General features: G+C 43.7%; 1 protein-coding gene across 1 annotated transcript; it reads right to left on the bottom strand.

The window, feature by feature from the left end:
• Positions 1-401: 401 nt before the first annotated feature.
• Positions 402-27,141, bottom strand: FDX1 (ferredoxin 1). The gene is made up of 4 exons (XM_056561684.1): positions 26,915-27,141; positions 6,607-6,731; positions 5,450-5,579; positions 402-2,216 (listed from the first exon to the last, which is right to left on the bottom strand). The coding sequence occupies exons 1-4, from the start codon at positions 27,043-27,045 to the stop codon at positions 2,102-2,104; spliced, it is 501 nt and encodes a 166-aa protein (XP_056417659.1). The 5' UTR covers positions 27,046-27,141; the 3' UTR covers positions 402-2,101.

The following is a 27,141-nucleotide window of genomic DNA, read 5'->3' as shown; positions in this document are numbered from 1 at the left end:
CCATATTTTTCTAATCCTATACAACCCTCATTTTTATTCTATATACTTTGTTTACTTTTGCCATTGAATTGCTTCTTTTAAAGTGGATTATTCCCGATGATAAATTTAAGAATATCAGTAGTGCCCGATGAGCACAGCCCCTTGCTGATGTCCTGCTAATGTGTGACGCAGCCTTTGGCGAGTAGCCATGTCCCTTTGATAAGATATTCATACCAAAATCCAGCATACCGCTTTAAAGGGGTTATCCAGGAATCGAAAAACTGATAATTTCTTTCAAAGACCACTCCCTGTCTGTCTCCAAGTTGGGTGTGGTTCTGCAGCTCCGTTCCATTGAAGTGAATGGAGCCAAGTTGTAAAACCACACCCAACCTGGAGACAGACAGGGAGCGGTCTTTGAAAGAAATAGGTCTGTTTTTTGATTCCTGGATAACCCCTTTAACTAAAGTTTTATTTATTTTTTAAATAGAGATTCAACCTCCACTTTATTTTTTTCCCTCCTAGAAACAGCGCCACTTAGGACCATATGTTGTATCTGTAATTCCTTTAAAAAGGAATACGGCTTGGCCGCAATAACCAACAGTCGCATTCAATAGCTTTACAACAGACCGGTGTTTCCCAACCAGTGTGCCTCCAGCTGTCGAAAAACAACTTCCAGTATCAATTCCTGTTTGGTTGGAATAGGTGTGGGGGGGGGGGGGGGGGTATGGTTTAAAGCAGTGTTTTTCAAAGACTGTCTCCAGCTGTTGAAAAACTGCAACTCCCAGCAAGCCCGGACAGCCAAAGGCTGTCCGGGCATGCTGGGAGTTGTCGTTTTGCAACAGCTGGAGGAGCACTGATTGGGAAATGTTGTAATAGTCCCTTTAGTGTAATCTCATACAATCCCTTTAATGTTCCTGTTAATGCATCTCTTCAATACTGGGCATACATGAAGTCTATCCCATGGGGAGTACAATCAGACACGCTGCGGTTCTGTTCTCAGGCCTGCCCATCTATAGGTAACGGAGCACTGTTGAGGTATCTTACACACCCCATATGCAGCACTAACATTGCTATCTATATAGGTTGTAACGTTAGCACAGATATAGGTTATCCACATGTGCAGAGCAAATCAGGAGATATGACGACAATTTTTGGCCTGGACTCACAAAAAGAACAAAAAACCTGTATGTGCAGGGTAGGAAAAAAAATAAAATAAAAAAAACACTTTAAAGGGTACTCTGCCCCTAGACGTGTTATGCCCTATACAAAGGGCATAACAGGTATGATCACGGGGGTCCGGCTGCTGGGCCGGCACTTCACGGAAGCCTAGGGCTTCTATGTTAGTGATGCCACACCACGCCCCCTCCATTCATGTCTATGGGAGGGGGCGTGACTGAAGCCCCAGGCTTCTGCTTTTATGAATGCCGAATCGCTGACCTGGAGATCGTGGGGATCCAGACAGATAACATGTCTAGGGGCAAAGTACGCCACGCCCTCGTGACATCACATCACACCCCTCAATGCAAGTCTATCGGAGGGGGCGTGGCTGCCGCCACGCTCCCTCCCATAGACTTACATTGAGGGGCGTGGCTTGACATGTTGTGACGTCACAACCCCCGCAACTAAATGTTCCGAATGCTGGGGCAGTGGAGTACCCCTTTAAGGCAAATTTTAAAACTACATTTTGCTAACTGGTGTCCTACAGAATAAAATACCTTATTAATCCCTTGCCTCAAATGGACATTCATTAACGTGCGCATCATACCAGGTGGGTCCCGGTTGCTATAAGCAACTAGGACCCACAGCTAATGCCAGACATCGCCGATTGGGCTGATGTCCGGCATTAACCTTTTAGACGCGGCGATTAAACTTGATCGCCGCGTCTAAAACTAAAGTAAACATTGCCAGTTAGCTCAGTGGTGCTGTTCGGGACCGACCGCGGTGAAAAAGGTGCAAAATTGAAAGGGCTATGATTTTTAAAAGGTAAGGAGGAAAAAATTTAAATACAAAAACGGAAAAATGCTCAGTCATTAAGGGGTTAAACGAGATTAAGAACTATGATATATAAAAAAAAAAAAAAAAGTCAAAAGTTAAGTTGCATCAGAATCACATTTGGCTTATTTCAAGAACTCTTTCCCATGTCCATTGCTTGTCGCACGTCGGCCACAGCCTCAGGGACCTTCACAGTCATGCCATTCATGAACGGCCGGAGGCAGATTTGGCAGCCCAGTCTTGACCTGCAGGGATAACAAAAGATATATCACCAAAACAAGTTTAAGGCAATCTGTAAATACCCATGAACAAAAAGTGGTGTGCCAAAATAAAATATACACCAAAGAGAAAAAGCACAAATAATGTATCAAAAATAGTAATACTTTATTCAATATATATATAAAAATACATAAAAAGTGGCACCACCCTTCCCATCTCCACAAGAACCACGTACACCTGAGGAAGGAGGAATAGGAAATCAAAAAGGAGTAGACCATAAGCTACCCACACCTCCTGACGAAGCTCAGTAGGAGCGAAACGTGTGTTGGGCTACACACACCCTTTGGAAAGGAATCTCACATGGAAGAAATTTGTTAGCTTACTTCTTTGGGGGTTCTTTAACCCCTTAACGACGCAGGCCGTAAAATGTACATCCTGTTGTGGTGGCACGTACATTAACGTCCTGTACAAGACCGCGAGCATCGGGGTAGTGCTCGCGTCATGCACGACAGGTCCCGGCTGCTTTCAGCAACCGGGGACCCCCCAGTAATGGTGGACATGAGCAATCACGCTTATGTCCGCCATTAACCCCTCAGATGCAGTGATCAATACAGATCACGGCATCTGCGGCAGTGAGGTCAGAAAAAATGGATGATCGGACCGCCCGCAGAACGGCCGCAGGGATCCGATCATCCATAATGGCGGACAGAGGTCCCCTCAGCTGCCTCAGTCTCTCCGTCCATCTCTTGCTCTGGTCTGCTCAATCTCAGACCAGAGCTGAATATCGCCGATAACACTGATCAGTGCTATGCCCTATGCATACCACTGAACAGTAATAGCAAAAAATAATAATAATAATTAAATAAATAAAAACACATATTTGGTATCACCGTGTGCGTAAATGTACGAGCTATCAAAATATAATGTTAATGATCCTGTACGGTGAACTGCTTAAACGTTAAAAAAAAAAAAAATGTGCTTTTGTCTCATTACCGGTATATTACTAAACAATTTATCAAAAGTCAAAAATAAAAAAGGAGCCATTATACCGCTGCTTATATGGAAAAATTAAAAAGTTATAGGTCGTCAAAATAGAGGGATTTTAAATGTACTAATTGGGTTAAAAAGTTTGAGATTTTTTTAAAGCGGTACAAAAATAGAAAAAAGTATGTTATCATGGGTATCATTTTAATCGTATCGACCCACAGAATAAAGAAAACAAATCATTTTTACCGAAAATTGTACACCGTGTTAAAACAAAACCTTCCAAAATTAGCTAAATTTCAGTTTTCGTTTCAATTTCCCCACACAAATAGTACCTTTTTGGTTGCGCCATACATTTTATGGTAAAATGAGTGATTTCATTACAAAGGACAATTGGTCGCACAAAAAACAAGCCCTCATACTCATCTGTGGATAAAAATATAAAAGTTATAATTTTTTTAGAAGGACGAAAAAACAAAAATGCAAAAATAAAATTGGTTGCATCCTTAAGGCCGTCACGCCCCCTCCCATAGACTTGCATAGCGGGAGCGGGGGGGGTGACTTCACATGGGGGCGGAGTCGTGATGCCACGATACTCTGGCCCCGTGGTCGGCACCCGGTAGCTTGTGAGCTGGCAGCGTGGCGTGCAGCTCAAAGAGGTGGGTGCAGAATGCAGGATTGTGGGGGGTACCGAGCAGCGGTTTTAAACCAACTCACTCATACATAATTTTATTTTATTTTTTTTACCTGTGGGTAGATTATGGTCAACTCCTTTGATTTCCTATTTCTCCTTCCTTCTGTGTATGTGTCTCCTAAGGGGGTGGGAAGGGTGTTGCCATTTATATTCATTATATATTTTGTATATGTTCAATAAAGTAATTTTTGATACATTATTTGTGCAATTGTGCTCTCTCTCTCTCTCTTTTGGCATATGATGATACAAGATAAATAAAAAAAGTAACAATACAATACAACTTGAAGGAGATTTTTACATGAGCGTCAGAGGAGTCATTCAGAGCACAGAGGTGTCACTGATGCCTGCTGGGGCCGACACTTCCGCCCTTAGTTCAGCTATACAGGGTGCCTCCAGCTGTTTCACCACTACAACTCCCAGCTTGCCCTGACATCTATTGGCTGTCTTGGCATGCTGGGAGTTGTAGTTGTGAAACTGCTGGAGGCACCCTGTGTTGAAAACAATAGGTCAATAAATTAGGGCCGCGCTACCCCCCCCCCCCCCCCCCCCCGGGGTTAAAACTCCGAACCATGCACTCCCCCAACCCCCGTTTAAAACCACAATCCCCGCTCTCCCCTAAACATACATACTGCAGAGTCCAGCAGCGGTGACAAGTGCGGGAGGAGTGGCTGGCGTGTGAGCCCAGGGAGCCAATGCGCTCGCTCCCGCCTGTCTGACAGGCAGGAAGCGAGCGCAGGCTGAATGAATTCGGACCGATTGCCCGGCAGGCATCGGTCCGAATTCAGGCGTGACGTCACGCCAGCCGGCCACTCACTAGGAGGGAGACCCCTAGTGGGCGGTTTTCAAACGTAATTTAAAACATTTTAATAAAAAAAAAATAATGAAAATATATTAGAGATATGTTGTACAACATATCAAAAAAAAAGTTGATGACAGTGCCCATTTAATGGCAAACATTCTTAACTCGATTCCCGCCCACCCCGCCATTACAATCAAAGAAATGTCCCAACATGCTTCTCCCCATTATAATGATATTGGAGTTCATCAGGGGACCAGACAACAGTATATACTGAGACATACAGACTTTAGCTGGATAAGTCATACAAACACCAGCTAAACCAATGTTTCTCAACCAGGGTGCTCTGGCTGTTGCAAAACTACAACTCCCAGCATGTCCGGGCATGCTTAGAGTTGTAGTTTTGCAACAGGTGGAGGCATCCTGGTTGGTAAATGCTGTTCTAGGGACATCTCAAAAGTTTTTGGAATCAGACTGAACACATGAACAAGTAGTGAGAGAAGTGCATGGGGGGGGGGGGGGGGGGGTGGGAGTGTAACTCCTGTTTACTACATTGTTCATTTCTAGGTTGAGTGTTCATTGAAGGGTGCAGTCACACATGGCAGAGTACCTGCAGATTTTTGTGACTGTTCCATTCATCCTAATGGGACTTACAAAATCCATACACAAGTTACAGATACAGCCCCAGTCACACAAATAGAATAGAATTTTTTTTTCCCACAAATCTACAACATGTGACTAGACCTTAAAAATTAGAAACTATGTAATAAACCAAGTGAGGTTACGTGTCAGTGAGTCCATAGGCGAGATCCAGCATATCCATCTCCTCGTCTGTTACCGCCTCCAGTTGTTGAAATATATGATCCTCAAAGATGAGATGACAAGTAGAACAGGCCAACGTCCCCTCACAGGCTCCTGGATGGAGACAGAAAGACGGCGGGATCCAGTATTGCTTTGGTTTCCCATAGGAAAGTGATGGCATAGGACTTTAGGATCAGTTTTGGCGCACTCCCTTTGACCCCCAACAATTGTGATCATGAAGGAGACCGTACTGGTCTTGCTCTGTGTTCACTTCCCCATTTCTACCTGCACTAAAAGAGTATGCAGCACTATACCGGCAATGCACCCACTTTTTGTAACAACGGGTGGTGGGCCCAGAGGTCAGGCCCTCATCGATCATAGTGATGGCGTACTCTAGCAATATGCCACCACGTTATGATATGAGAAAACACCATGAGAAATAAAGTATGTTAGATTCTGTTCAAATATGTGAATCAGATTCTAATAAAAAGGTACAGAAAAGGCTTTGTGGAAATAGTAGAAAAAAAAATTACATTATAAATAAAAATAATTAAAATATTCAAATAGTATCATTATTTAAAATATCATTATGATAATTATTAATGTTTAAAATAAATAAAAACTAATACTAATTAAAATACTAACTACTACTACTAATGTTAATAAGAAATAATTTAAAAAAATGATATTACATAAAAAATAATAATTAAGAAATAAAATTAATATTAAATTCATAGAATTTTTAAAATAATAAATCTGCCAGTTGATTCTCAAACCCGCAGAATTAATATTATATGCATATTTTCTGTGCATTTCAATCTTTGCATGTGGCAAAATATCTACTACTATAAATAAAGAAAAAAAACACACAAAAAAGGGACAAAAATATAGGTGCCAAGATATGGACCCAGCTCTGAAGCCCAAAGACTTACTTAGAACAAATACAAGTTGCTTGTTAACCCCTGGCAGCCAGAAGAGTCTATTGTAGGTTATATTTATATGGTAAATTCATATATGTGCACAGCAGCACAGTATTGCAGGAGTGTACATAATAGCATCTGAGGACTAGCATGATACAGTTTATAATAAAGGGGTCCTCTGACATGTACATGCTGTCATGTCAGGTCTTCTTTGTACTTACCAAACCCATCTATGTCTAAATTTTTTTCTACAACAAGATCCAAGAGGGATTCTCCAACCTTCCCCTCCGCTACAATGGCGTCTCCATCCCGGTTTATAAACGTCACTTTAATTTTGTCTTCTGAGCTGAAGGGAGGAATTAAAACACAGTGAGCACTGCATAGAATACAGATTTAGGGTATGTTCACACTAAAGCGTTCAACCAGAAAACTTTCATAGATAAATTCCTTTGAAGATGCTCCTTGGAAAATAAACAATACGGAATCTACACTTATTTCCGCTTTAATTTGCCAAAATTCCAAGTCCCATTGACTTATGGGTTTTTACTACTAGATTACAACAGGGAAATTATGCTGTGTAAAAACAGCCAAGGAAAACCTATTGTTGCAAAACTACAACTCCCAGCATGCCGCTGGGAGTTGTAGTTTTGACACGGCTGGAGGCACCCTGGTAAACAAAAACACTGCTTTAGGCCGACACCCTGTCTTTGCTTCAATGGGTGAAGCAACCGCTGGGTGGGAGATCATTCTGCAAGAATGTGCAACAGCTGGTCAGAAAACACTGGTCTATTGCATTGAAGGCAGCACAGTTGTGTTTTAATGGGTGGGGTGGCTGATGTGTGGGAGGGAGAAAAGTGACCTCATACTTACAAACAAGGAATCATGGGATTTGTAGTTTAAGAGAACTAATTCCAACAGGAAACACCAGTTCATAAAAAGCTAGCCACAGTATTATGGTAATCTCACAACATTTAATCCCAACACAAGCGCAGATCCTTCCTAAGCATGTCCATTACTGTCTGCCAGGTAGGTACTAAAATCACCTTATGGTGGATAATAAATCCTGACCTCTGTGTGTGTGTGTGTGTGTATATATGTGTGTATATATATATATTGACTCCCAGACGAAGGTTGCGTACCGAAACGTACGTTGGAGTGGTGCTGTCCCGGTCTCTGCTGATTGCTGCTGTACTCTGGTATATCGCTATACTGATTTGTATCCCCACAATGTTATGCTTGTTTACATGCACACTGCACTTTATTTTGCATGTTATATATATATAATAATTTTTTCGCTCTCACTGTGAGATTCATATACATGTTTCCTACATGTTGTTAAAACATCCTGTTTTTGCAAATTTGTGTACAAATTGTGGTGGATCCAGTAATATTTACACCATACCCAGCCTTCATTGCAGAGCCGGTGACACCGCCTTTTAGCCTCATTCCTCCTTGAAAAATAATATTTTTTAACTAATATATATACAATTTTTATGTACTTATATTCCACGGAATTAATAAAATGATATATATTTTATAAGTGACTCCGTTTTTCTCTTTCTTGTTATTTGCTATATATGTGTGTATGTATATGTGTGAGTGTATGTGTGAGTGTATGTGTGTGTGAGTGTATGTGTGTGTGAGTGTATGTGTGTGTGAGTGTATGTGTGTGTGAGTGTATGTGTGTGTGAGTGTATGTGTGTGTGAGTGTATGTGTGTGTGAGTGTATGTGTGTGTGAGTGTGTGTGTGTGTGTGAGTGTGTGTGTGTGTGTGAGTGTGTGTGTGTGTGAGTGTGTGTGTGAGTGTGTGTATGTGAGTATGTGTATGTGTGAGTGTATGTATGTGTGAGTGTGTGTGTGAGTGTATGTATGTGTATGTGTGAGTGTGTGTGTGAGTGTATGTATGTGAGTATGTGTATGTGTGAGTATGTGTATGTGTGAGTATGAGTGTGTGTGAGTGTATGTATGTGTGAGTGTGTGTGTGAGTGTATGTATGTGTGAGTGTGTGTGAGTGTATGTATGTGTGAGTGTGTGTGTGAGTGTATGTATGTGTGAGTGTGTGTGTGTGTGAGTGTATGTATGTGTGAGTGTGTGTGTGTGTGTGAGTGTATGTATGTGTGAGTGTGTGTGTGTGTGTGAGTGTATGTATGTGTGAGTGTGTGTGTGTGTGAGTGTATGTATGTGTGAGTGTGTGTGTGTGTGAGTGTATGTATGTGTGAGTGTGTGAGTGAGTGTATGTATGTGTGAGTGTGTGAGAGTGTATGTATGTGTGAGTGTGTGAGAGTGTATGTATGTGTGAGTGTGTGAGAGTGTATGTATGTGTGAGTGTGTGAGAGTGTATGTATGTGTGAGTGTGTGAGAGTGTATGTATGTGTGAGTGTGTGAGAGTGTATGTATGTGTGAGTGTATGTATGTGTGAGTGTGTGAGTGTATGTATGTGTGAGTGTATGTATGTGTGAGTGTGTGAGAGTGTATGTATGTGTGAGTGTATGTATGTGTGAGAGTGTGTGTATGTATGTGTGTATGTATGTGTGTGTATGTATGTGAGTGTGTGTATGTATGTGTGAGTGTGTGTATGTATGTGTGAGTGTGTGTATGTATGTATGTATGTGTGAGTATGTGTATGTATGTATGTATGTGTGTGTATGTATGTATGTATGTGTGAGTGTGTGTCTGTGTATGTGTGAGTGTGTGTCTCCCCCTGTCATAGACCACCACTAGCAATACAGACATTGAAGGGGTACTCCGGTGGAAAAATTTTTTTTAAATCAATTGGTGCCAGAAAGTTAAACAAGGTACAAACAAGTCGAACCAGCTCTACCCCAGGCTTCAGCGCACGGACAGGACCAGGACTGGATCCAGAGAAATGCAAAAGAAGAATGTCCAGCGCACACACGTATAAAACTGAGCTGCTTTATTGCATGGTTGCCATGGGAAACATCGGACACTCAGGTAACGTGACGCGTTTCGGCCAGCAAGGCCTTAGTCATACTAAGGCCTTGCTGGCCGAAACGCGTCACATTACCTGAGTGTCCGATGTTTCCCATGGCAACCATGCAATAAAGCAGCTCAGTTTTATACGTGTGTGCGCTGGACATTCTTCTTTTGCAGAAAGTTAAACAGATTTGTAAATTACTTCTATTAAAAAATCTTAACTCTTCTAGTACTTATTAGCTGCTGAATAATACAGAGGAAATTATTTTCTTTTTGGAACACAGAGCTCTCTGCTGACATCTCTGTCCATTTTACGAACTGTCCAGAGTTGAAGAAAATCCCCATAGCAAACATATGCTGCTCTGGACAGTTCGTAAAATGGACAGAGATGTCTGCAGAGAGCACTGTTTTTCAAAAATAAAAGAATTTCCTCTGTAGTGTTCAGCAGCTAATAAGTACTAGAAGGATTAAGATTTTTTAATAGAAGTAATTTACAAATCTGTTTAACTTTCTGGCCAGAAATAAGAAGGAATAAAATAAGAGAAAAAAAAAAAAGTTTTCCATTGGAGTACCCTTTTAAGCATTTAGTGCCTCCCCCCACCATCATTTCCCCCTGTCTCATCACCCACCCTGTCTCATCATGTCCCCCATCATTCACCCCTCATCATTTTCCCGTCTCATCATCCCCCCACCCTGTTCCTCCTATGCTATTCTTCCTCTCCCTCATCATTCCCCCTTTTGCCTGCTTTTCATTCGTTTTTTTTTTTTTTTCCTTACCTGGCTGCGCTTCAGGTGTCTTGCAGGCTGCGGTCAGTGAAGCAGATAAGTGACGCCCTCTCCCGGCTCCTCTGCACGGCATCAGGGAAGCCACTTTTCATTTCCTGCAATCGCCGCTAGTCAGAGCTCGGAGTGCGGCGACTACAGGAAATGAAAAGTGATGTTTCTGATGCCGCGCAGAGAAGCCGGGAGAGGAGGTCACTCATCTGCTTCACTGACCACACAGTCCGCAAGACCCACCCCCCCCCCCCGGCTGACCTGCCAAAGCACAGCCAGGTAAGGGAAAAAAATAAATAAAATAAAAAACTATGAAAAGCAGGGAAAAGGGGGATTGATGAGGAAGGGGGGAGGGGGTAAGAAAAATTAAAAGCAGAGTGGGGAGGAGCCGCTGCTGGTCACTGATTTAAAGTGGCCTCGGCCGTGTTGCTAACATTTAATAAGCAGCCGCTGCTGCGGCCGCTTTAAATCAGTGACCAGAAGATTTATCGGCGTATAACACGCAGGCAGGCGTTTTAAAAGAGCGTGTTATATGCTGATAAATACAGTATTGTGTGTATGTTCCAGCATCAGGTCCCCATTTGCCTGGGTCAGGGTTTTTGTTTAAAGTCCCATACAAGTCTATGGGAAATATGTTACTGCATAACTTCCGTACGGCTGGAGATATTTCAATAACTGGTACACATATTACAGGTCGGGATAGGAGGTCAAAAGCTTCCTCCTTTGTCTATTTTCCTCTCCAACAAGGATTAGGAAGGAAAAACCGGGCACTCAGCTAGTAGTGTAAATAAGATAAAGGAAAAGTAAGGTAAAAGGAGAGTAAGAGTTTTAATAATCTTTAACTTCAGTTACAAACTGTTGGTGGCATTCCACTCTGCATTGTGCAGATTGATACCAAATCCATCTATGAAAGTTGCACAACTTGTTATGAAACAGACTTTTCTCTGCTAAGGCTGAGGAAAATATGTGCTAATCACCACCAGGGATACTCCGGAACTTGTTGGGTAATTGCAGATACCGATAATGCCCAAAATCGTGATTATCGGCCGATAATATCGGCCATACCGATAATCGGTCGATCCCTACTGGAAAATGAAGGAGAAGTCCAGCACTGCAGTGGAGGCAGCTTTATAAAGTGAGAAGCACAAAGTAAAAACACACTAGTCAGACATGTTTCAAGTGCGAACGCTCTTCCTCGGTGACCACCGAGGAAGAGCGTTCGCGCTTGAAACATGTCTGACTAGTGTGTTTTTACTGTGTGCTTCTCACTTTATAAAGCTGCCTCCACTGCAGTGCTGGACTTCATTTTCCAGTATCCGGGGCGCCTAGCCGGGCATCGGTCCGTGCATAGCACGATACGGGAAGTGAGCTGGACTTTCTTCATTCTTAACTACGGTCGTATGCATCAAATGCTGTGTACTGGTGCATGTATCAAACGCAAGCTGGGAGCGTAAGTACCGTGAGAATGTAAACGTTCTGAATTTATGATCTGACAATTATAAGTATGGCATAAACGCCTAGGAAAATAAAAGTATGACAATATATTTAATAACAACGTCAACGTGCAACTATGCCGGATAGTTGAGTACGTCTACTATAAGTGATAGCGTAATCCAGAAGATACCACAATGGGGTTGTGTCCGACCTGAATCGTGTCAGGTCATCACCATATAACGACGACAAATTGCTCTGAACAGAGTCAGTAGTAATCGACATCAACCCCTTAACCTAAAGAGGAGTCCGGCAACCGATTAACATAAGTATTCCTGACAACCAACCTATATGAAGCTAGCGTGTTGCTCTGAAGGCGTGTCAGTAACAACAATGACCAAATTGTGTCAATATCCTAATCAAATGAAACCTACGTCTACTGTATGCACAGTATGAAACATTCTACCCGTATGTATAGAATAACCTGCTAACAATATACGCAAACGGCTACTCGAGATGTTATTTCTCTGACGACACGTCCGTAACAATAATCTATGTGGTGCATCCCCCCCAGCAGACGTGATCCCCCCCAGCAAGAGATGCAACTGCTATTCAACACTTGGGACATATGCACATAATAAACCTACCCACATACGAACCATGGTCGTATGCATTGACGCTATGTACTGGTGCATGTATCAGACAAGCTGGGATCATAAGTACCGTGAGAACGCGAAGAACGTTATGAATTTATGGTCTAACCCCATGTGAATAGTATAGAAGCTACACCTATATATAATGAGATGCTCCATAAGAACCGCCGTGATGCTACAAGTGTGTGCACGTACCTGACAGTGGTTTATATGAAGTAATCGCTATGAACGAGTGCAACCATCGTCACTGCTTAACAACGCCTGCCAGTAAAACCAGGAGCGTATGTATGATATGAAATGAGATGAAGGTATGCCAACATAAATGCTAATCAGCAGACAAACAAAATAAAAGTATGAGCGTATGTACGGCATGAACGCCATGCACATATGACCAATATAACTGCTCTAAGCAATATAACAGCACAACACTGTTGAGCATATATACTGTATGACGCAATGTTAGTATGAACCGATTTAAATATAATAACGAATAACAGTATGAAGCTACGATCGTATTTACAGCATGACTGCAAGCGCCTATGAACAATAAAAAGTAGCAGCAATTAGGAGAACACAGTTTATGTATAGCATGAATGTAACGAAACGTGAGACAGCATTATGCTACCAGCATATCGACAGAATAAATTACAAGAGTAAGCAGACTACCTACCTAACCACGTGAAATTGGTTGCTCTGGAAAATCAATAACAAACGCAATTCAAACCCTGATTCTGAAGTACCGAGTCAGGTGACCAAGTATTGAACAGCCAAAATAATGCAACTAAAATGACGACCATCCTTTGAACGTGCACCTGTGCTGGATAGTTGAATATGTACTATAAGTAACTGATAACGTGGTTGTGAATACCACGGAGGAGGTCGTATCTGACCTGAGAACGTGTCAGGTCAGGTCAATAAAAACCCGCTGTAATTGCTCTGAAAATTTGTCAATAGCAACCGACATTAACCCCTTAACCTGAAGAGGAGTCAGGCAAATAGGGCAACATCCTAACAAAGCTGTATAAAGCTTTCCCTATAAAGACTATGCACGAATATGCAGTATGAAACTATGAGCATGCGTACAGTAAAGCTACGGGAGCATATGTGTAGTATAGATTGTGAGGATGGAATTACCCATATGCGGTAGGACAAAATAAAGCTATGAGCGTAACCGGACTACCTACATAACCAAGTGGAAATTGGTTGCTCTGAATATGAGTCAGTAACAACCGCGATTCAACTCCTAATCCTGAAGGAACGAGTCAGGTGACCGGGAATTGAACAGCAGATTAGTGCCACTAAATGATGGCCACCCTTTGAACGTGCTCCTGTGCTGGATAGTTGAATATTTGTACTGTAACTAACTGATAATTTAGTCGTGAAATACGGCAGAGGAGGTTGAATCTGAGATGAAAATGTGTCAGGTCATGACAATAAACAACAATGCAATTGCTCTGAAACGAGTCAGTAGCAACTGACATTGACCCCTTACCTGAAGAGGAGACAGGCAATAGGGCAACATCCGACAACCCGAGTGAAACTTCCGTTTAAATACTATGCACAAATACACAGTATAAATGCTATGAACCTATGTACAGTAAAAGCTATGGGAGCATGTGTGTAGTGTAGAGGCTAAGGATGAACCTGCAGAATAAATACCATTCCCCACGTGCCGTAAATGCTATGGATGTTAGTGCAGAAAACATAACAGAATGAATGCTACAAGTATGCAGGATAAGTACTACAACGTGTCAGCATAATTACTACCATCGTATGTACAGAATGAATGCTACGAGTGTCTGTGTAGTGTATTGCTACCATTGTATGTGCAATATACATGACGTGAGCATGTCTGTGGTATGATACAACACACGTATGTGTGGTAGAAATGCTATAAGCGTATAGCGGTATGATACTATGAGCAATATAATGCTATGTACATGCTATGAGCACGTGGCCACCACCCCACGAAACAGCATGACACTGTGTGAGAACCGTATGAAACCTGAATGTATGTATGAGTGCCGTGGGCGTGTGAACACTTTAAGAACCATGAGCGTGGAAAAAAAAAAAGAGTGTGTGACCACTATAACTGCCATGAGTGTATGAACCATATAATTGACCACAGGCAGTATACTGCCGTAACCAGTATGAAATACCATTAGAATATGAACAGTATTACACTTTGAGCGTATAAACCAGTAATAAAGTATGAGACGTGTGGCTGCCAAGAACGTACCATGGTATAGAAAGAACGTAAGACCACGTATATGCCAACAACAAATGACCAGCATGAATGCCAAGTTGTGGACCGTGAAACACTAGCAAGTGAGAGAATACCCAGGAGGTGAACATCATTAACGAGTTTGCACAGTATAACTGCTGTGAATGTATCGTCAGTGAGCGTATGTACCGTATAAATTATATTAGCACATGAAACTGTATACCTAATATGAGCGTACGAGCAGTGTCCCATAAGCGTATGAAATTAACCATGAGCGTACGGACGATAAGAAACTCATGGAGTTGTCGAACCATGAAGATGCTCTACTCCTATGCACCTTGTACCAGTAATGAGTGTATGCCCATTATAAGCCAAGCGTATGAATCGTATGGAAACCATGATTGAGCAAATAATAAGTAAAAAAAAAGAAAAGAAAAAGCGTGTAACCGATAAATTGAAACTGATATACAATATGATGCGGTGCGTGCATGACCAGTATGAGTGAAAGTGCAGCACCAAGTTCATGGACATAACTCTCGGTGGCTGCAGCGCTTGCGAATACCTTGATGTATCTATGAGAGGTGGGCAGGTCAATGTTGTTGCTGAGCAGGGGTGATCACTGTATAGTAATGCAAGGATACCGTATTCACATTGAACAACTCAAACATTGCACCATATTCATACACAATTTAATGACGAGACCCTAAATGTAACATTTACACCTTATATGACAATGGGATACCCAATTAGAGGGGGCTGCCCCCACATGTACGTTGTGCACTATGCCACCTGAATTAAACAACAGTAAGCAGCCTGACACGAGAGGTCTGTACAGTAGACCTTATCACATATGGCCCGGCCGCATTGTATACCCGCAGACAGCACTATCTCTCCTGTGCACAGAGGCTGACACAGCCGAAAAGGAAAGCTTATACTCCCAAACACTGAGCTCGGGAACTATTATTCCCGGACTCGCTGAACTATGCGAGCCCAGGGAAGCAGGGCAAGCCTGCAGCTGCGGTGACCTACCAGTGGAAACGTGGATGGAAACATGCCGAGGTCCAATGCCTCCTCGCCCCCGTGAAAGCCACACAAGAGCCCAGGAGCGAGCTCTTGTACCATTACATCACTGCAGAGCAGCAACAACCTCTCCTTACCTAGAGAGGTCGTATGCCGCCACACGGAACCCATAGTAATACATTACCCATAGGTGATAAGCCGGCATGCATCTTGCCATGAGGCAGGAGTAGGACTGCACAAGATGCCGAGACCGCGCCACCTGACTTAGACCCTAGCGTCCGGGACCTGTTGGAGTGAGCGGGTGGCGGCACATTGGGGCCGGAAGAGTGGCCGGAGATTATCACGATAAAACTGCCATACAACAACACCTTCCACTTCCGCAAGCATCACGTACTCCCCCCTGTAGGAGGGGGGGGGGGGTCGGAAGTTATATACACCCGCCCCCACAACTGTTCCCAGTAAGCCCCACCCGGAAGTGCAGGAGGCAATACAAATACAGCCCTGCGGGCTTTATACTTCTGCGAAATCACACTGTCCACTCAGGAAGCAACACTGATTGACAATCAATTTCACATGCTGTTGTGCAAGTGGAACAGACAACAGGTGGAAATTATAGGCAATTAGCAAGACACCCCCAATAAAGGAGTGGTTCTGCAGGTGGTGACCACAGACCACTTTTCAGTTCCTATGCTTCCTGGCTGATGTCTTGGTCACTATTGAATGCTGGCTGTGCTTTCACTCTAGTGGTAGCATGAGACAGAGTCTACAACCCACCCAAGTGGCTCAGGTAGTGCAGCTCATCCAGGATGGCACATCAATGCGAGCTAAGGCAAGAAGGTTTGCTGTGTCTGTCAGCGTAGAGTCCAGAGCATGGAGGCGCTACCAGGTGACAGGCCAGTACATCAGGAGACATGAAGGAGTCCGTAGGAGGGCAACAACCAAGCAGCAGGACCGCTACCTCCACCTTTGTGCACGGAGGAGTAGGAGGAGCACTGCCTGAGCCCTGCAAAATGACCTCCAGAAGGCCACAAATGTGCATGTGTCCCCTCAAACGGTCAGAAACAGACTCCATGAGGGTGGTATGAGGGCCCGACGTCCAACGGTGGGGGTTGTGCTTACAGCCCAACACCATGCAGGACGTTTGGCATTTGCCAGAGAACGCCAAGATTGGCAAATTCACCACTGGCACCCCGTGCTCTTCACAGTTGAAAGCAGGTTCACACTAAGCACGTGACAGACGTGAAAGAACATTCTGCTGCCTGCAACATCCTCCAGCGTGACTGGTTTGGCGGTGGGCCGGTAATGGTGTGGGGTGGCATTTCTTTGTGGGCCGCACAGCTCTCCATGTGCTTGCCAGAGGTAGCCTGACTGCCATTAGGTACCGAGATGAGATCCTAAGATCTCTTGTGAGACCATATGCTGGTGCAGTTGGCCCTGGGTTTCTCCTAATGCAAAACAATGCTAGACCTCATGTGGCTGGAGTGTGTCAGCATTTCCTGCAAGAGGAAGGCATTGATGCTATGGACTGGCCCACCCTTTCCCCAGACCTGAATCCAATTGAGCACATCTGGGACATCATGTCTCGCTCCATCCACCAATGCCACGTTGCACCACAGACTGTCCAGGAGTTGGCGGATGCTTTAGTCTAGGTCTGGGAGGACATCCCTCAGGAGACCATCCACCACCTCATCAGGAGCATGCCCAGGCGTTGTAGGGAGGTCATATGGGCACGTGGAGGCCACACACACTACTGAGCTTCATTTTGACTTGTTTTAAGGACATTACATCAAAGTTGGATCAGCCTGTAATGTGGTTTTCCATTTTGATTTTGATTGTGACTCCATATCCAGACCTCCATGGGTTGATTAATTTGATTTCCATTGATAATTTTTGTGGGATTTTGGTGTCAGCACATTCAACTCTGTAAAGACGAAAATATTTCCCACGATTAGTTAATTCATTCAGATCTAGGATGTGTTATCTTAGTGTTCCCTTAATTTTTTTTGAGCAGTGTATAAGGGAAGTAGTAATAGTATTAGGGCTGCAACTAATGAATATTTTTTTATTGATTAATCGATTAGTTGCTTCAGCCCTACATAGGCCCCTTACAAACTGCTGCTGCGACCCGGCAGGCAGCAGACGTCAGGAAAGGAGGGGAGAATAGCGGGAGGCACAACAGCAGACTTAGAGAATGGGCGAAGCTTCCTGAGGTCAGCAGGGAAACAGCAGCGGTGACGTAAGGAAGTTCCGCCCTACCGCCAGAACGAAAGTACAGAGCAAAAGAATGGATGACAGACGGGGACAGGTATGTAGGGCTAAAGCCACTAATTGATTAATCGACAATTAAAGGAGTAGTCCAGTCCTGAAAAACGTATCCCATATCCTAAGGATAGGGTATAAGTTTCAGATTGCGGGGGGGTCCAACCGCTGGGGCCCCCCGCGATCTCCTGTACAGGGCCCTGGAGCCCACGGAAAAGGGGGCGTGTTGACCACCGCACCAAGCGACGGCTGACACGCCCCTCAATAGAACTTTATTGCAGAGCAGGAGCGCTGCCTTTGTCAATCTCCGACTGCCATAGAGTTGTATTGAGGGGGCGTGTCAGTTGCCGCTTCGTGCGGTGGTCAACACGCCCCCTTCCCGCAGGCTGCCGCGGCCCCGTACAGAAGATCGCGGGAGGAGTCAGACCGCTGGACAGTTCTTAAAATGGACATAGGTGTCAGCAGAGAGCACTATGGTCAGACAAAGGAAATTCAAAAAGAAAAAGAACTTCCTGTGCAACATACAGAAGCTGATAAGTACTGGAAGGATTACGATTTTTAAATAGAAGTAATTTACAAATCTGTTTAACTTTCTGGCACCAGTTGATTAAAAAAAAATATTTTCCAGAGGAGTACCCCTTTAACTGCAGACTGTCAGATTTAATTTGAGGGTATTTAAATCCAAATCAGTTGAACGGTGTAGGAATTACCACAGTTTGCATATGTGCCTCCCATTTGTTAAGGGACCAACAGTAATGGGACAATTGGCTTCTCAGCTGTTCTATGGCCAGGTGTGTGTTATTCCCTTTTTCACCCAATTACAATGAGCAGATAAGAGGTCCAGAGTTCATTTCAAGTGTACTATTTGCATTTGGAATCTGTTGCTGTCAACTGTCAAGATGAGATCCAAAGAGCTGTCACTATCAGTGAAGTAAGCCATCATTAGGTTGAAAAAAAAAAAAAAAAAAAAACATCAGAGAGATGGCCAAAACAACTGTTAGGAAGATTCTTAAAAAGAAGGAATGCATCGGTGATCTCAGCAACACAAAAAGATACGGAAGACCAAGGAAAAGAACTGTGGTGGATGAACGAAGAATTCTTTCCCTGGTGAAGATAATCCCCTTCACAACAGTTGTCCAGATGAAGAACACTCTCCAGGAGGTAGGTGTATGGGTGTCAAAGTCAACAATCAAGAGAAGACGTCACCAAAATGAATACAGAAGGTTCACCACAAGATGGAAACCATTGGGGAGCCTCAAAAACAGGAAGGCCAGATTAGAGTTTGTCAAACATCTAAAAAAGCCTTCACCGTTCTGGAACAACATCCTATGGACAGATGAGACCAAGATCAACTTGTACCAGACTGATGGGAAGAGAAGAGTATGGAGAAGGAAAGGAACATGATCCTAAGCGTACACCTCATCAGTGAACATGGTGGTGGTAGTGTCATGGCATAGTGGGCATGTATGGTGCCAATGGAACTGGTTCTCTTGTATTTATTGATGATGTGACTGCTGATAAAAGCAGCGGGATGAATTCTGAAGTGTTTCGGGGGAATATTATCTTCACATATTCAGCAAAATGTCTCAGAACTCATTGGACGGCGCTTCTCAGTGCAGACAGACAATGACCCAAAGAAAACTGCAAAAGCAACCAAAGAGGTTTTTTTTAACCCCTTAAAGGACATGTCCGGTGCTCGCTTTTCTTATTGTATCCATTCCGGGCTGCAAAAAAATAAAAATAAAACAAGCTTTCTTTTGCCTGCCTACACTACCCCGGTGCTCGGCACGTCACATGGAACTTCATCCTATCACCAGCCGAGGCGGGACACCGCTGCAGCCAGTGATAGGCTGAAGTTCCGTGTGACGTGCCGGGCTAACAGGAAGTAAGAAGAATACAGCCCGGGGACCGAACACCTGTACCGGAGCGCCGGGGGAGCGTAGGCAGGTAAGAGAAAGTTTGTTTTCTTTTATTTTGCAGCCCGGAACCCGGAACGGATACAATAAGAAAAGTGAGCACCGGACATCATCTTTAAGGACCGAGCGTTTTTGCACTTTTGTGTTTTTTCCTCCTTACATTTTCCAAATAATAACCCTTTAAATTTTGCACCTAAACATCCATATTATGGCTTATTTTTCGCACCACCAATTCTACTTTGTAATGACCGTCATTTTACTCAAATCTACAGCAAAACCAAAAAAATAATAATTTTGGGGGCTTCCGTTTCTACATAGTACATTTTTCTGTGAAAATGACACCTTATCTTTATTCTGTAGGTCCATATGATTTAAATGATCCCCTACTTATATAGGTTTGATTTTGTTGTACTTCTGGAAAAAATCATAACTACATGCACGAAAATGAATACGTTTAAAATTGTCATCTTCTGACCCCTATAACTTATTTTTCCATGTACGGGCCGGTATGAGGGCTAATTTTTTGCGGCATGATCTGAAGTTTTTAGCAGTACATTTTTTGTATTGATCGGACTTTTTGATCGCTTTTTATTCATTTTTTTCATGACATAAAAGTGACCAAAAATACGCTATTTTGGACTTTGGAATTTTTTTTTGCTGCATACGTCAATGATCATGCAGTTTAATTAATATATTTTTACAGTTCGGACATTTACGCACGCGGTGATACCACATGTTTATTTTTATTACGTTACATATTTTTAGATGGAATTTGGGAAAAGGGGGGTGATTTAAACTTTTAATAAGGAAGGGGTTAATGGGTGTTTTTTTTTTTTTTTTTATCTGTGTGCTCTGTGCTCGATTGATAAAGCCTTGTCCTGCCAGGCTTTATCATTCACAGAGCAGCAGCCAGCATAGGACGAGAGGTAAGCCCTCCGGCTACCTCAGCAGTGGATCGTGCTGCGGTGAGGCAATCCATCCCACTGGACCACCAGGGATGGTTTAAATGTCAAATTTGACAGCGGCGATCTAAAGGGATAATAGCCAGCCGCAGTAGTCACCGCATGTCAACTATTAACCTCTTAACGACGACGGACGTATATGTACGTCCTCCGCCGGCTCCTGCGATATGCCGCGGGGTCACGCGGTGTCCCCATGTCATATCGGGTCGGTCCCGGCGGCTATCAATAGCCGGGACCCGTGGCTAATACAGGACATCGCCAATCCCGGTGATGCCCTGTATTAACCCTTCAGACGCGGCGATCAAAGCTGACCGCCGCGTCTGAAATGAATGTGAAAGTAACCCGGCTGCTCAGTCGGGCTGTTCGGGAGCGCCGCGGTGAAATCACGGCGTCCCGAACAGCTTACAGGACACCGGGAGGGCCCTTACCTGCCTCCTCTGTGTCCAATCGACAAATGACTGCTCCGTGCCTGAGATCCAGGCAGGAGCAGTCAAGCGCCGATAAAACTGATCACAAGCGTGTTAATACACGCCGGTGATCAGCATGAGAGATCAGTGTGTGCAGTGTTATAGGTCCCTATGGGACCTATAACACTGCAAAAAAAAAGGAAAAAAGAAAGTGTCAATAAAGGTCATTTAACCCCTTCCCTAATAAAAAAGTTTGAATCACCCCCCTTTTCCCATAAAATAAAACAGTGTAAATAAAAATAAACATATGTGGTATCGCCGCGTGAGTAAATGTCCGAACTATAAAAATATATCATTAATTAACCCACATGGCGTACACGTAAAAAAATTCCAAAGTCCAAAAGAGCGTATTTTTGGTCACTTTTTATACAATTAAAAAAAAATGAATAAAAAGTGATCAAAAAGTCTGATCAAAACAAAAATTATACTGAAAAAACTTCAGATCACGGCGCAAAAAATGAGTCCTCATTCCGCCCTGTAAGTGGAAAAATAAAAAAGTTATAGGGGTCAAAAGAGGACATTTTTAACCCCTTAAGGACCAGGCCATTTTACACCTTAAGGACCAGAGCGTTATTTGCAATTCTGACCACTGTCACTTTAAACATTAATAACTCTGGAATGCTTTTAGTTATTCTGATTCTGAGATTGTTTTTTCGTGACATATTCTACTTTAACTTAGTGGTAAAATTTTATGGTAACTTGCATCCTTTCTTGGTGAAAAATCCCCAAATTTGATGAAAAAAAATGAAAATTTTGCATTTTTCTAACTTTGAAGCTCTCTGCTTGTAAGGAAAATGGATATTCAAAATAAAAAAAATTTGGGTTCACATATGAAATATGTCTACTTTATGTTTGCATCATAAAATTTATGAGTTTTTACTTTTGGAAGACACCAGAGGGCTTCAAAGTTCAGCAGCAATTTGGAAATTTTTCACAAAATTTTCAAACTCGCTATTTTTCATGGACCAGTTCAGGTTTGAAGTGGATTTGAAGGGTCTTCATATTAGAAATACCCCATAAATGACCCCATTATAAAAACTGCACCCCCGAAAGTATTCAAAATGACATTCAATAAGTGTATTAACCCTTTAGATGTTTCACAGGAATAGCAGAAAAGTGAAGGAGAAAATTCACAATCTTCATTTTTTACACTCGCATGTTCTTGTAGATCCAATTTTTGAATTTTTGCAAGGGGTAAAAAGGAGAAAATTTTTACTTTTATTTGAAACCCAATTTCTCTCGAGTAAGCACATACCTCATATGTCTATGTAAAGTGTTCGGCGGGCGCAGTAGAGGGCTCAGAAGGGAAGGAGCGACAAATGGTTTTTGGGGGGCATGTCACCTTTAGGAAGCCCCTATGGTGCCAGGACAGCAAAAAAAAAAAAAACCACATGGCATACCATTTTGGAAACTAGACCCCTCGTAGAACGTAACAAGGGGTAATGTGAACCTTAATACCCTACAGGTGTTTCACGACTTTTGCATATGTAAAAAAAAAACTTTTTTTTTTTTACCTAAAATTTTTACATTTTTTAAAAGGGTAATAGCAGAAAATACCCCCCAAAATTTGAAGCCCAATTTCTCCCGATTCAGAAAACACCCCATATGGGGGTGAGAAGTGCTCTGCTGGCGCACTACAGGTCTCAGAAGAGGAGGAGTCACATTTGGCTTTTTGAAAGCAAATTTTGCTCTGGGGGCATGCCGCATTTAGGAAGCCCCTATGGTGCCAGGACAGCAAAAAAAAAAAAACACATGGCGTATACCATTTTGGAAACTAGACCCCTCGGGGAACTTAACAAGGGGTAATGTGAACCTTAATACCCCACAGGTGATTCACAACTTTTGCATATGTAAAAAAAAAAAAAAAAAAAATTTTACCTAAAATGTTGGTTTCCCAAAATTTTTAGATTTTTAAAAAGGGTAATAGCAGAAAATACCCCCCAAAATTTGTAACACAGTTTCTCCCGAGTACGGCGATACCCCATATGTGGCCCTAAACTGTTGTCTTGAAATACGACAGGGCTCCAAAGTGAGAGCGCCATGAGCATTTGAGGCCTAAATTAGGGACTTGCATAGGGGTGGACATAGGGGTAGTCTACGCCAGTGATTCCCAAACAGGGTGCCTCCAGCTGTTGTAAAACTCCCAGCATGCCTAGACAGTCAGTGGCTGTCTGGTAATACTGGGAGTAGTTGTTTTGAAACAGCTGGAGGCTCCGTTTTGGAAACAGTGGCGTACCAGACGTTTTTCATTTTTATTGGGGAGGGGAGGGGGGCTGTGTAGGGGTATGTGTATATGTAGTGTTTTTTTACTTTTTATTTTATTTTGTGGCAGTGTTTTTAGGGTACAGTCGCACGGGCGGGGGGGTTCACAGTAGTTTTTCGCTGGCAGTTTGAGCAGCGGCAGAAAATTTGCCGCAGCTCAAACTTGCAGCCGGATACTTACTGTAATCCTCCGCCCATGTGAGTGTACCCTGTACGTTCACATTGGGGGGGGGGGGGGAACATCCTGCTGTTGCAAAACTACAACTCCCAGCATGTAGGGTCTATAAGTGCATGCTGGAAGTTGTAGTTTTGCAACAGCTGGAGGCTCCGTTTTGGAAACGGTGGCGTACCAGACGTTTTTCATTTTTATTTGGGGGGGGGGGGGGGGGGGGGGCTGTGTAGGGGTATGTGTATATGTAGTGTTTTTTACTTTTTATTTTATGTTTTGTTAGTGTAGTGTAGTGTTTTTAGGGTACAGTCGCACGGGTGGGGGTTCACAGTAGTTTCTCGCTGGCAGTTTGAGCTGCAGCAGAAAATTTGCCGCAGCTCAAACTTGCAGCCGGATACTTACTGTAATCCTCCGCCCATGTGAGTGTACCCTGTACATTCACATTGGGGGGGGGGGGGGGGGGGGGGGACATCCAGCTGTTGCAAAACTACAACTCCCAGCATGTATGGTCTATCAGTGCATGCTGGGAGTTGTAGTTTTGCAACAGCTGGAGGCACACTGGTTGTGAAACACCGAGTTTGGCAGCCCCGAACAGCTAGTAATTCCGGGTCACCGGAGACCCGATTGACCCGGGATCGCCGCAGATCGCGATATGCCGCGATGCCTGCTGAACGATTTCAGCAGGCATTGGGCACCGGCTCCCCTCCGGCTAGCGGCGGGGGGCCGGGAATGGACAGGACGTACTCCTACGTCCTCGGTCCTTAAGGACTCGGAAACGGGGGCGTAGGAGTACGTCCATTGTCCTTAAGGGGTTAAACATATACATTTTCCTGCATGTAGTTATGATTTTTTCCAGAAGTGCGACAAAATCAAACCTATATAAGTAGGGGATCATTTTAACCGTATGGACCTACAGAATAATAAGGTGTCATTTTTACTGAAATATGCACTGCGTAGAAACGGAAGCCCCCAAAAGTTACAAATTGGCATTTTTTCTTTGATTTTGTCGCACAATTATTTTTTTTCCAGTTTCGCCGTGAATTTTTGGGTAAAATGACTAATGTCATTACAAAGTAGAATTGACAACGCAAAAAATAAGCCATAATATGGATTTTTAGGTGGAAAATTGAAAGAGTCATGATTTTTAAAAAGGTAAGGAGGAAAAACGAAAGTGCAAAAACGGAAAAACACTGCGTCCTTAAGGGGTTTTAAAGGGGTATTCCAGGAAAAAAATACATACACACACATATATATATATATATATATCAGCTTGCTCCAGAAAGTTAAACAGATTTGTAAATTACTTCTATTAAAAAAAAAATCAATCCTTTCAGTACTTAGGAGCTGCTGAAGTTGAGTTGTTCTTTTCTGTCTAAGTGTTCTCTGATGACACGTGTTTCGGGAACAGCCCAGAGTAGAAGCAAATCCTCATAGCAAACCTCTTCTACTCTGTGCAGTTCCCGAGACAAGCAGAGATGTCAGCAGAGAGCACTGTTGCCAGACAGAAGAGAACAACTCAACTTCAGCAGCTGATAATTGTTGGAAGGATTAAGATTTTTTAATAGAAGTAATTTACAAATCTGTTTAACTTTCTGGAGCCAATATATATATAAGTTTTTTCCTGGAATACCCCTTTAACGCCGGCCCCCAGCTACAGGAATCAGCTGGGGGCTGGCAAGTATGACGCGGGCTCGAGTTGGGAGCCATACAGCCGGCTCGTCCTTAGACGGCAACCGGTTAAGGGAAATAAGTGGAATGTTATGCAATGGCCAAGTCAGTCACCTGACCTGAATCCGATCGAGCATTTCACTTGCTGAAGACAAAACTTAAGGGAAAATGCCCCAGGAACAAGCAGGAACTGAAGACAGTTGCCGTAGAGGCGGCAGAGCATCACCAGGGATGAAACCAGCAACGTCTGCTGATGTCTATGCGTTCCAGACTTCAGGCTGTAAATACTTTGCAACCAAGTATTAAAAAGTGGAAGTTTGATTTATGATAATTATTCTGTCCCATTACTTTTGGTCCCTTAATAAGTGGGAGGCACATATGCAAACTGTTGTAATTCCTACACCGTTCACCTGATTTGGATGTAAATACCCTCAGATTAAAGCTGACAGTCTGCAGTTACAGCACATCTTGTTCGTTTCATTTCAAATCCATTGTGGTGGTGCATAGAGCCAAAAATGTTAGAATTGTGTCGCTGTCCCAATATTTATGGACCTGACTGTAGCTGAGGCTTTGATGGGAGTTTTAATTTAGCAACAGCTGAAGAACACTAGTCTATAGACACACACAGTATAGCTGAATCCTACCAGGGCATGATGGGAGTTGTAGTTTTGCAACCGCCAGATAACTATAGGTTTGGGGGAGCTCAAGCCTATATGCACATAGCATAGCTAAAATCTGTCCAGGAATGCTGGGAGTTGTAGTTGTGCAACAGCTGGAGAGCCACATGATGGGGAACACTAATCTATAGGCCAGTGTTTTCCAACCAGGGTGCCTCCAACTGTTGCAAAACTACAACTCCCAGCATGCCCGGACAGCCTTCGGCTGTCCGGGCATGCTGGGAGTTGTAGTTTTGCAACAGCTGGAGGCACCCTGGTTGGGAAACACTGGCCTATAGTCACATAGTATAGACAAAGGCTACGCAGCATGCTGAGAGTTGTAGTTTTGCAACAGCTGGAGGCACCCTGGTTGGGAAACACTGGCTTATAGGCATATAGTATAGACAAAGGCTATGCAGCATGCTGGGAGTTGAAGTTTTGCAACAGCTGGAGAGCCACAGGTTGGGGATCACTAATCTATAGGCCAGTGTTTTCCAACCAGGGTGCCTCCAACTGTTGCAAAACTACAACTCCCAGCATGCACGGACAGCCTTCGGCTGTCCGGGCATGCTGGGAGTTGTAGTTTTGCAACAGCTGGAGGCACCCTGGTTGGAAAACACTGGCCTATAGGCACATAGTATAGACAAAGGCTATGCAGCATGCTGGGAGTAGTAGTTTTGCAACAACTGGAGACCAGCTTGAGTGCCCCCACTGGACATAGCTGTAAACTAGTGACTGTGGCCCCTGAATGTTCTGGTCTATGGTTACCTGCTCCTGTATACCCCCCTCCCATGACAGCTATACACCCAGATGCCCAGGATCACTGGTGCTGGACATCACTGCACATGGACGATCACGTGACAGAACATAAAAGACAGAACAACAAAAGTAATTAAAGAGACACACCACGTGACCCCGTCTCCTGCACCAGGAGAGCATAAAAAAAGTTCTGCAAACACTTGCAAGGTGACTGCAGCTCGTCCAGAACTACAACTCCCACAATGCCTTTCAGCAGACGTCATTTGCTCTGAACTGTGATGTTGTGAAAAGCACGCCGGGAGTTGTAGTCCACAGGGCTCCTCGCTGTCAGTGCTGTATACAGGCAGGACATGGAGGGGGTCACCGGGACATTACCTGAAGAGACGCGCCGCCCCCGGGAACCCTCCTCCCGCCGCTCTCAGCGGCCGCCGCACCGCGGATATACCGCTCCAGGACCGGGCCAGGAGGCAGCGGGAGCCGGAGAGCAATCTGGTCACCGCTGCCATGTCTATCCCCGTGTTACCGGAACCACTAGAGGTGTTATACGAGAAGGGGCGGAGCTCACAGACCACGCCCCCTCCGCATTCCCGGGATGCTGCTGG

The sequence above is a fragment of the Hyla sarda genome, chromosome 2 (genome assembly GCF_029499605.1).
Source record: "Hyla sarda isolate aHylSar1 chromosome 2, aHylSar1.hap1, whole genome shotgun sequence".
Taxonomy (NCBI): Eukaryota; Metazoa; Chordata; class Amphibia; order Anura; family Hylidae; genus Hyla; species Hyla sarda.
The sequence above is the reverse complement of the archived record's forward strand: the minus strand, read 5'-3'. Positions and strand labels throughout refer to the sequence as shown.

What these genes read in the sequence shown, in the direction of transcription:
- FDX1 (XM_056561684.1), bottom strand. Translation starts at nt 27,045, where the DNA reads ATGGCAGCGGTGACCAGATTGCTCTCCGGCTCCCGCTGCCTCCTGGCC. An exon ending in GGGGCGGCGCGTCTCTTCAG is followed by an intron (nt 6,732 to 26,914) that starts GTAATGTCCCGG and finishes TCCTCCCTTCAG; the next exon opens with CTCAGAAGACAAAATTAAAG. An exon ending in TTTAGACATAGATGGGTTTG is followed by an intron (nt 5,580 to 6,606) that starts GTAAGTACAAAG and finishes GTCTCCATCCAG; the next exon opens with GAGCCTGTGAGGGGACGTTG.